The 12,738-nt window shown below is 43.6% G+C and overlaps 1 protein-coding gene across 2 annotated transcripts in view; it reads right to left on the minus strand.

Moving 5' to 3' along the window:
- The window catches only part of Ntn4 (netrin 4), a 97,242-nt gene that overhangs the window by 29,240 nt on the left and 55,264 nt on the right, over positions 1-12,738 (minus strand). For both annotated transcript variants that reach the window (XM_075954350.1, XM_075954348.1), the window contains exons 4-5: positions 2,975-3,101; positions 39-227 (exon numbers count right to left, since the gene is read on the minus strand). In XM_075954350.1, coding sequence (XP_075810465.1) covers positions 39-227; positions 2,975-3,101 — 316 coding nt within the window. The remainder of the gene's footprint in view (positions 1-38; positions 228-2,974; positions 3,102-12,738) is intronic.

Below are 12,738 nucleotides of genomic sequence, written 5' to 3' on the forward strand. Positions count from 1 at the left end.
CCGACCACTGTCGGCACCACGCACGCACGCGCGCTCACCTTTGCAGGCATCTGGGGCGGAGAAGGGTCGCCTGAGGTCCCGGTAGAAGCCCGGCTTACAGCGCTGGCAGTGCTGACCTTCCGTGTTGTGCTGGCAGTTGGTGCAGACGCCCCCGCTGCGGTTCCCTGACGCCTCCCACACCTGGCTGTCGAAGTGACAGGTGTCGGCGTGCCCGTTGCACTTGCAGGCTGGCGACAAAACAGACGGGAGGGACATAAAAAACACTGCCGCGGGTTCACCGGTGATCAAGATGTTAAGCTAGGATCAAGTTAAATTTAAACTTTACTTATTTACAGAAGAGGATCTAGCACAATAATAAAAGCAATACAAAAAGGAATATATTAAGAGCTAATTGGCTTTCCCTCGATCGGGACTCCACTTTTATTTTATACTTCTTATCTGACTTTTCACTTTTCATTATATGTTGGTCTTCTAAAGGTCATCATGATGGTCGGTGTGGATTGTTAGCGGGACAGAGTCTAGACCACTTGGGAAATTAGCCTCAGCATGCCTGGAAATTATCTTCAGTGTGTTCATTGTTGTGGGAGGACCCATCATAGCTGTGGACCAGGCCAATCCTTGGGCAGGGAGTTTGGAGAAAAGAGTTGAGCACTCAGCAGGCATTCCCCGTTGCCTGTTTTCTGACTGTGGATGCGGTGTGATGTGACCACCTGCTTCAAGTCCCTGTACTTGACTTTCCTGCCTGTCCCCTTGAACCGTATGCCAGAATAAGCCCCTTAGGTGGCTTTTGTCAGAGTAACCAAACACGGCAACAGGAAAAGAAACCAAAACATCTATCAGAGTGAAGGAAGATACGTCCATCCAGGCAAAGACATTCCAGTTACTCTGAGGTTGGCATCTGTTGTGGAAAGATATTTGAGCGGTCACCAGTTTTCCTCTCTGATGGTGCCCTTTCACCTTGTCCATTCCTGCTACTTTCTCAGGATCAGTGGATCTCTTGGCTCTGGGGAGAAAACCTAAGACTCTTGGCATTATTTGGAAAATACAGGGTGTATTGCAGGCACAAACCATAATTCATGCTCGCCCATGAGCCTGGAAAGAAACGCCTGGAGGATAGCGAACAGAGCCTAAGTACCTCGCTCTTGTGGTACTAAGATCAAGGTCTTCACATGTGCTGGGTGCTTTGTGTGTGTGTGTGTGTGTGTGTGTGCATGTGTGTGTGTGTGTGTGTGCATGTGTGTACATACCACACACGTGCAGGGATCAATTCTCCCCTTCCTTCCCATGGGTTCCAACTGGTGTTTCCTTCCTTCCACAGTGTGGAGCCTGGGGATTGAACTTGGGTCAACAGGCTTGGTGGCAAGCACCTTTACACGTTGAGTCTTATCGCTGGCCCACTATTTTACACTTTATTTTGAGACAGAGTCTCACTTAGCTGCCCGGGCTGTCCTTGAAGTCACTTTATAGCCCTGGCAGGCTTTGATCTTGGGATTCTCCTGCTTCAGCCTTCCAAGTAACTGAGATCAGGGGCCTGAGCCACCAGGACTTGGTTTAAGTTGACTTTCGTGGAGTAACATGTCTCAGCCGTCGTCCTTTGGTGACTCTAAGGAACTCTGCTATGGAAACTTCAGTTTCTAGAGGAGGCCTCCGTGCTCCTTAGGTAATGATTTCTCAGTGGTATCTCTGAGCTTATCAGTCTTTAGCTCCCAGTGACAGTCGCTGTGTCTATGTGTAGTTAGAAATACACTGGGTTCCCATGGAAAGGACTAGAATGGCACTCTAGGAATTTAGGAGAAATTCTTTAGATTCTCTTGATAAATGATTTAGAATAAGAATCCAGACATCCCCTCCACCCCACCCTGGAAGTCAACTGTATTTGAAAACGCTAGTGCTATTTTTTTCCCCTTGTTTCCTTGTCCTGTCACGGGATTTTTCCCAGACTCATATCTTTAAAAGGCATAAGGCAATTTGATATTTATGCTTAGAGGAAATCCTTTATATTTCTTAGAAACAAATCCGTTCCGATTCCAGATTGTGTATGGGGAGAGATTTCTCGGAAACTTTATTCAAAGAGCAAACAGTTTCAAATCTGGCAATAGGACCGAGTGGACAAGAATGTGCTAACTGCTTGGACACTTTGGAGGACCCAAATGCTGTCCCTGAGAACCTGATGCGGTACAAACATGAGTAGATACAAGATTTAAACATTCTCCTAAGACAGGCTTGGGACTGGAAACATTTCGGTGAGCACATGTGTTTCCCAGGACATCTGGCCACTTGAATGCTAACCCGGATATCATTGGACCACACTCTGCGCATTGTAGTCTGGAAAGGGAAAAATGGTTCATCTTCCCATGGCCTATCTTCTCTTCTCCAAATGCAACCCCAAAATCAATCCTAGTAAACAACCCCATTCTTGCCTTCCTGGGTTAATTTCGGGTCTAATCCACCAGTGGGGAACGTATCTAATAGGACCCCCGAAGACATGGGATCAAATCCTCCTTCCTTCATTTTCTAACTCTGGCAAGACATTTAATCTTACTGAGCCTCAGTTTCCCGATTTCTAAAAAAGGACTGACACCATCTTCTCTCTGGGGTTGTTTTGTGAGCTGAATGTAGAAGAAGCTGTTTTCGTGTTTCGTTCAGTATCACAGCTACGCGAACCGCGGGACATTGCAACCCTTAGTTGCTCTTGTGTCTACTCGTGTTTGTATCACTGTCAAGTTCTCAAGGACAGCTTTTAGGTCCCGCAAGGATCCAAGCAAATAGACAGCACATTCTTGGCCACTCAGTCCTATTGGCTGCGAGCTAACTGTTTCCAATGGCTGGAGTCGTGCTGGGCAGTGATACGGCTATGTTTGTGTACAGCTTCTGTCGTCCACCACTTTATATTGTGTTTCAAGAGATAACAAGGAATTCACAGATAAGTGTCGTCCACAAAGAAGGCTTTTACATAGTGGAGGTTGATACTTACTTCTGCACTCGTTAGGGGCCCCCGTTCTGCCGTCGGCTGCCTCCCAGGGCCGGTCGTTGTACAAGGGCGCACAGTGCTGACAGTGGCTGCCGGCTGTGTTGTGCTTGCACATGCATTTCCCGTGCACCTACAAACAACGTTAGGGCAGAGCTGTGAGCGTGGGCCACGTCGCTAAGGGAGAAATTCTCCCTCCTGTCTCTCTCCGCACCCGTTGCTTTAGCCAGAAGACATAGATTTATTTATTTATTTATTTTAAGAAGTTAGCTAGTGCGAGGAAAAATATTTTTAGTCTGTTTTGTGATTAACGAAAGAAAGGAAGGAAGGAAGGAAGGAAAGAAGAAAGAAAGAAAGAATGCTTTTTCTTGACTATAGAATCTATGGCCGTAATGAGAAATTCTGTGGTATTGGCTAAGTATTTAAGTCAATTTTATTTATTTTTTTAAATATTTGTTTATTTATTATGTATACAATATTCTGTCTGTGTGTATGCCTTTAGGCCAGAAGAGGGCACCAGACCCCATTACAGATGGTTGTGAGCCACCATGTGGTTACTGGGAATTGAACTCAGGACCTTTGGAAGAGCAGGCAATGCTCTTAACCTCTGAGCCATCTCTCCAGCCCCTTTAAGTCAATTTCAATATCCTTAGTTTAAAGAAAAAATTCTTAGCATAAAATAATGTAGCTTTACTGCAAAAAATTTAGAAATTTGTAATCTTTTCAAAAATATTAATATAAATATTTGAATATATATATATTTCTAGCACCTTAAAATGCAATTAAGGACTTTTCTACAAAACATGTTAGGAACATGTGGCTTTGTGGTAGTGTATGTGCCTAGCATGTGCAAGACTCCGGGGTTCAATCTTCAGGCTGCTATCCAAAAAAGGAAAAGGAAATCTGTATGCTTTCTTTAGCATTCTTGTATATCAGACATCCTCCTGTGTGAGTAACAGTTTAATTGAGCAGTCCCCTACTTCTTTATCACAAAGGCTTAAACTCGTGGTCTATTCAGCATGACAGTGAATATCCCTGAAGATCAACTTGTATACACTTGTATAAATTTGTGTAACTCTTTACTTCTCCTAAATGTATTTCCTAGAAGTAAAATTAATCAAAGAGCTGAAGAAATATCGCTAAGACTTTGAATACACTTTGTTATAATTACTGGGCTTTTCTTTTGACCCCATGACTGAATTCTGGGGGGTCATCTAAAATACCATGTTTCTCAGAGAAGAATGCTTCTGTAGAATTCTTAAGGAAATATTTTTGGCCCTTATTTCACTGATAACGTTAGAAAATACCTTGGATCATCATGTATCACCCAAAAAGCCCTCATTTCACTGATAATGTTAGAAAATACTTTGGATCATCACATATCACTAAGAATTACCATGGCGTCCAGGGCCAAAATGCATCTCTGGATACTGATACAGTGACTGTAGAGGTGGGACTTTGTAACGCAACTCTGAACGGGTTCCATAAACACAAAGCTACAATTTTCTCCTGAAAAACAGTTCTTAAAATGACTCAACATTAAGGTAACAAATCTTGTCAACCAGTCAGTGAATACTTATTGATGATCTAGAAGGGACAGTCACGATGGGGCACTGAGTTTGGTACACAAAGCGTCACTTCTCTATTTTTTTAATATTTATTCATTTATTTATTTATTATGTATACAATATTCTGTCTGTGTGTATGACTGCAGGCCAGAAGAGGGCACCAGACCTCATTACAGATGGTTGTAAGCCACCATGTGGTTGCTGGGAATTGAACTCAGGACCTTTGGAAGAGCAGGCAATGCTCTTAACCTCTGAGCCATCTCTCCAGCCCTTCTCTATTTATTTTTACTAATGTGTGTTTGCAAATATATCACATGTGTTCCGGTGCCATCAGAGGCCGGAAGAGGATGCTGGCATCCTAGAGCTGAAGTTACAGGCTATTGTGAGCTCCCCGACCTGGGTACTGGAAACTGAACTGGGCTCCTCTGGGAGAACCCAAGGCACTTTTAACTGCAGGATTGTTACGCGAGCCACATACTTCTTTTCTTTGAAAAAGGATGAGGAGTTGGTGGTCGCTGGAGAGATGGCTAAGTAGTTCAGAGCACTGGCTTCTCTTCTAGAAGTTTGATCCCCAGCACCTACGTGGTGGCTCACAACCATCTATAACCCAGTCCCAGAGATCTAACACCTTTTAGATCTAACACCTGGGCAACAGGTACTTCATGGGGTACACATTCAGGCAAAACAACAGCAATAGGAGGATTTGGGCAACTGGAGAGAGAGTGTGGTGGTTAGGAGCACTGCTTTTCAAGTAGACCCAACCCAAGTTTAGTTCCCAGCAGCCATATCAGGAAGCTCAAAGCTGCCTGTAACTTTAGCTCTAAAGGAACCCAACACATCTGGATTTTCCAGGCATCTGCACGCACACACACACACACACACACACACACACACACACACACACAAGCATATACACATAATTAAAAATAAATTTTTATAAAGGAAAGGACCTAGTACAATTGGAGCAAAGACATTCATGTAGGAGAATGCAAGACTAAACAAGACAGCAAATAAACGCAAAAGAATGAAAAACACTGTAGGAATTCAAAAGGTCCAGAACTGATCTTAGGCCGACAGATGTGGAGGGCATTATGAAAGGCCTGGGGTTTGATCTGCGTTTCTAACAAGCTGAAAAGAAGAAATTTCCCAGGACATGTGAACCACATAAACCAAGGTGTTAGGGAGCTCTGTGAGCAAGGGTGATCTGTGAGCAAGGGTGATCTCTGAGGCTGGAGCAGGAATTTTCACCACCAGTGGGAAATGAAATGATGAGGATTGCAAAGGGTTGTCCAAAAAACAGGCAGTAAGTGGACCAGAGTGTGCATCAGAGACACAGGCATGGTCTAGAATGCTCGTGGCATTCATCAAACATCAGCTCCGAGAATCTGGAATTTATCCTGTATATAATGCAGACACATTAAAGATTTTTTTTAATATTTATTTATTATGTATACAATATTCTGTCTGTGTGTATGCCTGCAGGCCAGAAGAGGGCACCAGACCTCACTACAGATGGTTGTGAGCCACCATGCGGTTGCTGGGAATTGAACTCAGGACCTTTGGAAGAGCAGGCAATGCTCTTAACCTCTGAGCCATCTCTCCAGCCCCAACACATTAAAGATTTTTAGGGAATGATATAAGTAGGAAGTGTATTAGAGCTACACTTTCTTTTTTTTTCCGCGTTCAAGAAAAACATCTTTCTACCTTCTTCCTTCTTGCCTAATAATATACTTTTTCTTTCCTTTCCTCTTTGATTGTTTTTTACTCCTGCCCCCCAACTTATGTCTCCCAATAGCCAGCGACACCACCTGTACTTTCTGATAACATTTGTAATCTTAAGAGGTAATTATATTTATTCCTTGTTTGTATCTTTTCAAGCTTTTTAGCATCCATTTACCAAGGGTTATAGGAAGATGATAATATTGAAAGGTGCTGTTAATTTTCTTTACAGGAGCTCAACTGTTGCCAAGAGTCTAGTTTACCAAGTCTAGTCTTGGCATGTTCAAACCCAATATATAATTTCACCCAACGCATAGGTTTTTCTGTCCCACGAATTTTAGGTCTCAGGAGGTCACAGACATTTGGGGTAACGTCATCAAACATTCATGCGTATCATAGGATAATATTGACAGGTCTGTTCCATCCGGAGCATTTTTTTCCTCCCATCTGCCAGGGACTGAAATAGACCTCCCAGGGTCTGAGGATGCTGGGACAGCAAATTTTTGTGCACATAGAAAAAAAAAATGAAGGAGCTGTCATTTTGCGAATTACCAAAAATAGCTGTAAATCATTACCCAGACAGTTCGAAACAAGAAATCCTTCCTCAGCAAGAGAACTCTTGCCGTTCAAGCTTGAAAGATCACCCACTATTTGATGCTCGTGAAAAATGTGCCAGGAAAACTAGGTCTTCCTTGGAGACCAAACAGAAAAGGGAAACTTCAGTAATAAGTTAAACATCACTCCTATCTGGTACACAAACATGAACGAAGCAAAGAGTTGTGCCCCCAAAGAGTTCATCTAATGCTGCTGTCTGGTTGTCTAACTAGAAAAGGAGGAATAAATCTTGACCACAGAACTACAGTTTCTAATTATATGAGGTATTCGAATATTGTAGGAGTTTCAGAAATGCCCCTGTTAATGTCAAGAAAACTTTTCTCTTTCAGTGTCCAAAGGGTCCCCCCCTCCCCCCCGAGACAGGGTTTCTCTGTGTAGCCTTGGCTGTCCTGGAACTCACTGTAGACCAGCTGGCCTCGAACTCGCAGAGATCCCCCTGCCTCTGCCTCTTGAATGCTGGGGTTGGAGGCTTGTGCTACCACCACCCAGCCAAAGTTTTTATAATTACATACAAGTCTGTTTACCACTAAAATCAACCCATTTTCTACTCATTTTGAGCACACTCCTCTACTTGTGCAGACTTGAAACAAGTCATTCAAGGAATTACTGGACCAGTGTGTTCATTATGAGCTGTGTGGTTTCATTACAATAGGTATATATTAAAACCAGAGAGATAAAGGAAAAGAAAAATGTCATCTTTTCATACTTGAAGCTACACGCGTAAGAATTTCGGCAGGGCCAAAAATCAGGCATGCCATTTAGATCCATTGTCAGAAGATCAGTCTGGGACAGCAAAGTTTCTTTCTTTCCTTTCTACTGGTTCATTTTGGCTTTCAGTGGTCATCTGTCATGTGTCTGAGGACATTGGTCATGGCAATCTGGTTACAGATGGTATTAAGCACCTGTGATTGAACAATCAGTTATTTGTATGCAGATTTTAAATATAGATTCTAAAACAAGATAGATATTTCTTTTAATTATGTATCTGTATCTGTGTGTCTGCAGATAGGTGTATAACATATGCTGGCACCTACAGACTGCAGGAGAGGGCATCAGATCCCCTGGAGCTGGAGTTTTAGGCAGTTGTGAACCTCTAAATGGGTGCTGGAAACCAAATTTGGGCCCTCCGCAAGAGCAGTACACACTCCTAACCACCGAGCCATCTCTCCAGCCCAAAGATGTTATAGAATGTTTAATTATGAGATGGAAGCATGGCTTAGCTCACCTTTAAAAAAAACTTCGGGGTCCTTAAAAAAAAATGCACTATCAAAGCCTACGACTTTGTCCTCTGAATGTTGTGCAGCTGAAGGCACAAGAGTGACACGTCACAACCCACAGTCCTTCCTGGACTGTCAGAGGGCTCTGTTGCCCTCTCAGCCATGCTAGAAATTCCTGATGAATTCCTGATAGAAACGCAGAAGAGCCAAGAGTGTTTTTCTTATTTCTTGCCCTGTGTAGCACAGATAAATGAATAAACGTGTACAGTCTAGCGATGGAGCTTCGCTTGACTTAGAGACCACCAAAGTCATCTTAAAGATTGTTCTAGTTACTTCTCCCCAAGAGCCACACACTTTGCTACCTAGTGACGACGTTCCCTGTGGACGTTCACCATATCAAAAGGGCTCGCGTTCCACAGGATTCGATATTAAGTTCATTAGGGAAACGTCTGACAAAATCACTTCCCTACCACTTCTGAGAAAGAAGGTTCAGCCACTGTTTGAGTCTTTTATTCAGATCCTACAGAAAACAACCGTGTAAGTTAATGGGAAACGTGTTTTGTAACTTCATACTGAGAAACAGTTGAATTTCAAAAATGGAGTGACTTTCTTGTCTGCGATAATTTGTATACACATGACTTTATTTCATTACCATGCAACTCTGAATTCAAGTAGAAAATTAATGTTGCTTCACACCAACATCAAAACTTAAAAAATAAAAATGCATTTGTGAAAGAAGAGCATCTGGGAGCCAAGAGCAATGCACACTTGACGGTGGCAGCCGTGGCGGCGGTGATGGCGGCGGTGGTGATGTATGAGCCTCTGTTGACCTCTAACAAATTATCTAGAGAGTGGAGAGAAGTTGTGTGGCCTCTTCATACCAAATGGGAAGAAACGCTGATTACTTTCTGAGGAGATAGTAGATTCCTGTTAGAAAAAAGGGTTAGTTTCTAAAGGAATGAACTTCCTCTGCATGAAAGAGAGAAATTTTCTCCCCCTCCCCACAAGACAGGGTTTTTCTCTGTGTAGCCCTTGCGGTCTCAGCACTCGCTCTGTAGACCAGGCTGGCCTCGAACTCACAGAGATCTGCCTGTCTCTGCCTCCCAAGTGCTGGGATTAAAGGCGTGCTCCACCACCGCCCAGCTGAAGAGGGGAATTCTAACAACAGGCTAGCCCGTTGGAATCTACTCTTCTTCTGTGGGACAAAAACACAAACAGCAATACACTACAACCCATGAACAGGAAGCCCCGTGAGGAAAACACATCTTTTCATTAAAAAATAAACCACGCCCTTTCCCACCCGAAGCCTGCGCATTTTCAATTGACGGAAGAAGAGAAGATAGAACTTCAGAGCGAGTTTGGTGGAAAAGGAGCTTGCAGCATCCTGTCAGGATGGACGAAATAGGGTGAGGGGCGTTCCAACCCTTGCCTAATAGTACAGCCTGGGAGAAGGCAAGGAAAAGCAGGCAGCTGTGTAGTTTATTCCTTGGGCTGTACCAGAACACTAAAGAAAACAGCTTGTATCCGAAAGCATGGGCTGCGCGGCTAGGTCGAGAGGTAAAAGCGATTATTACGAACATAGGCTATTGATTCCTAATTAAGACCGCTCTTCCCACCCAGCTTGAACCCTGAAATGCTTCTTGGAGGCGTCTGTCCTTCCAATTCTCACGATGGGTCGGGTTCCAGAGCTCTTGACAAAAATACCCCTTAAGTGGTTACTGAAAACCCTAGCCGCAGAGATTATAAATATCGGTTCTTAATCCTACCACTGGAGACAGAGTTGCTTGGAGGAGGAACGGACATCCTGGAGGAATGGAAAGGAATGCCTTAGGCGGAGAGGAAGAGGGCCAAAGGCAGACTTTGTCCACTTCGTTCATTTGCCCAGACCAGGCCTTGACTGACACTTGGGAAAAAGCATGAATGGGGCCAATGCAAATTTCTGAAGGAACTGCTAAGCTTTTTACGCTCTTGTGTGAGAACCAGAATGCTACTTATCTCTCTCCACTGGATTAAAAGCTCTTGCAGGGAACAGTGGCTTTGGCTTTTTTTTTTTTAATTTCCAGTAAGTGAAATATAACAGGCTATCAGTAAATATGCTCTGTTTTCCTTCAGTTGAGATATGTTTAGCAGGACCCGGAGGACCTTAGCCATTTATTTAAAACTGCCGAGAAGGCTGGGAGTTAGCCATGCTTGTGAAGTGGGCATGAGATCAGTTGTTTAGCGAATCCGGTAGGAGCAAGGCACTTGCTATAATGGCTATATTAGCTCGTACCCGAGTGTCTCTGAAAGACCCATGGCACTGTGGATCTGCCATGGGATGATAGTGAATTAATAATAATCACAATAGTAGTGATAATATTACACAGCTTCTACAATGTGCCATGCGCTGTTCTAGGCACCGTATAAATATTAATTAACTTGGTTCACACAAAAACCTTGTTAGAAGGCAGGAATAATTGGCATTGCCCACTTTCAGGACAGATTAAACCAAGGCCCAGAGGGCTTAAGCACTTTGTCCAAATGTCAAAACCTCAAAGACTGGCAGAATGACTTGAAGTCTAGCAGTCTTACTCCTGAGTTTCCAACCTAACCCCTGTTTGGAAGACCTAGAGAGTAGGTTTTGAGGACCCACTTGGCCCAAGCCTGTTCAGAGTGATCCCTGGATGATGTCGGTGTGTCCCAGGCCAGTTTGCCCTTCAAGAGCTTTTTAGGAAGCTGGTGAGATGGTTCAAAAGCTGAGAATGTTACCTGCCAGATTCCAACCTGAATCTGATCTCTAAAGTCCACAGGGTGGAATGAGAGAACCAACTCCTACGAGTGGTTCTCTGACTGCCACACTTGTGACGTGCATATTCCTGTGTGTAGGTATGCGTAAGTATATGTTTACACACACATACACATTTGTTTTTAAAAAAAGAACAGAGTGCTTCAGGATAGAGTTGGCATGGATCTGTGGTGAAGCCAGCTGTTTTGAGGGCAAAGGAATACAGGGAGATTTGCCAGTTTCCCACAGCTGCCACAAGTAAGTATCCGGCAAGGAAGGGTGGAGAAGGACATAAGAAACTCACTGGTTGCACACAAAACCTTTCTATCCGTGCACTGGTTCCAACCAGTGCTGGTTGCGCAAGCCTTTAATCCCAGCACTTGAGAAGCAGAGGAAGCTGGATCTCCGTGAGTTCAAGGCCAGGCTGCTCTACAGAAGGAGTTCTAGGACAGCCAAGGCTACAGAGGAAACCCTGCCTTTCCCCCTCCTCCTCCAAAAGAGTTGGAGCACAGGAAAGAACACTGTAAAGTGTTGTGTTCTGGATGCGACATGGCAGTTGCACCCATGACCGCACAGTAGCCCTGGCTCTCTGCATAGGGCCTGCATGAACATTCCAGCGTGGATAGGAAAGGGGCTTATAAGGCCCCACCTGTCCCAAGGGAACCCATGGGCAGCTAAAGGTTGCAAAGGCAAGGGAAATCAGACTCCTCAGTGGTGTGGCCACCGAATATTGCCCTCATCTGAATAAATGACGCCCATCCAAGTTCATTCGGCCTACTTAATAAAGAGCAGTGAAAAAAGCAACCAACCAAACAAACATAAACACAGTAAGTGAAAAACTATAACCCCCCTCCTACCCAATCTATACAATGTTATCTGTCATCTGTCTATCATCTATCTATCTATCTATCTATCTATCTATCTATCTATCTATCTATCTATCTATCTATCTAATCTAGCTAGATGTAAGAGTGTTTTACCTGAATGTATGTCTGTGCACCACATGCACACAGTGCTCTCAAAGACCAGAAGAAGGTGTTGGACCCCCTGAGACTGGAATCATAAATGGTTATGAGCCTCCCATGTGGGTGCTGGGAATGGAACCTGGGTCCTCTGGAAGAGCAACCAGTGCTCTTAACGACTCCTGCCCAAACACACTCAGTTTTTAAAAAGCCAAATGAAAGGAGTTAATTATTCTCCTTGTATAGTTTTCTCATTCTCAATACTATGGGTTTTTCTTTGTTTGTTTTCTTAATAAGTGAACAGAGCAACATTAAGATGTTCTTCTACGTCATAGAAACATAAGTGGAAGAAAGCAAATCTCCCCTTCCTGAGGCCAGGGACCAGGAGTACTTCTGTTTGTGGCTGAGGCCTGGAGAGTCCAGAGAGCCTCCATTTTGGAAACTCCACTCCCTGAAGGATCTTTCTTCGCCCTATTTTCAATTTAATTATCCAAATTTCTCCTGCTGGGAAAAAAAAAAGTAGTGAAGAAAAACTCTTAAATAGGGGAGGGGAACCCCACTTGCTAAGTATCCTAGCCAGGGAAGCCTTCTGGGCTGATTTGAGTTTTATTATCATTGGGCTGTTTTACAGCTCTGTAAGCAGAAAACCAATAATTCAAGTGTTTCTTATCCACAAAAGCCGAATCAGTTGTATTAGAGAGTGCATTGTGTTGAAAGAATATGAATGATTATTGACTTATTATGTAGCCCAGGCTTGCCTCTAACTAAGCAATCCTCCTGCCCTTAGCCTTCCATGTGCTGAGATTAAAGTCTGAGCTATCATGCCTGGCTCATATCAGCATTCTGTATTTTTATATTTGCCTAAATATGTGTATATTCTTTAATTTTTCATTTGAATTGTTATAATAATGTCTTACTGGTTCTG

This window comes from Microtus pennsylvanicus, chromosome 20 (assembly GCF_037038515.1).
Source record: "Microtus pennsylvanicus isolate mMicPen1 chromosome 20, mMicPen1.hap1, whole genome shotgun sequence".
In the NCBI taxonomy this organism is placed as follows: domain Eukaryota; kingdom Metazoa; phylum Chordata; class Mammalia; order Rodentia; family Cricetidae; genus Microtus; species Microtus pennsylvanicus.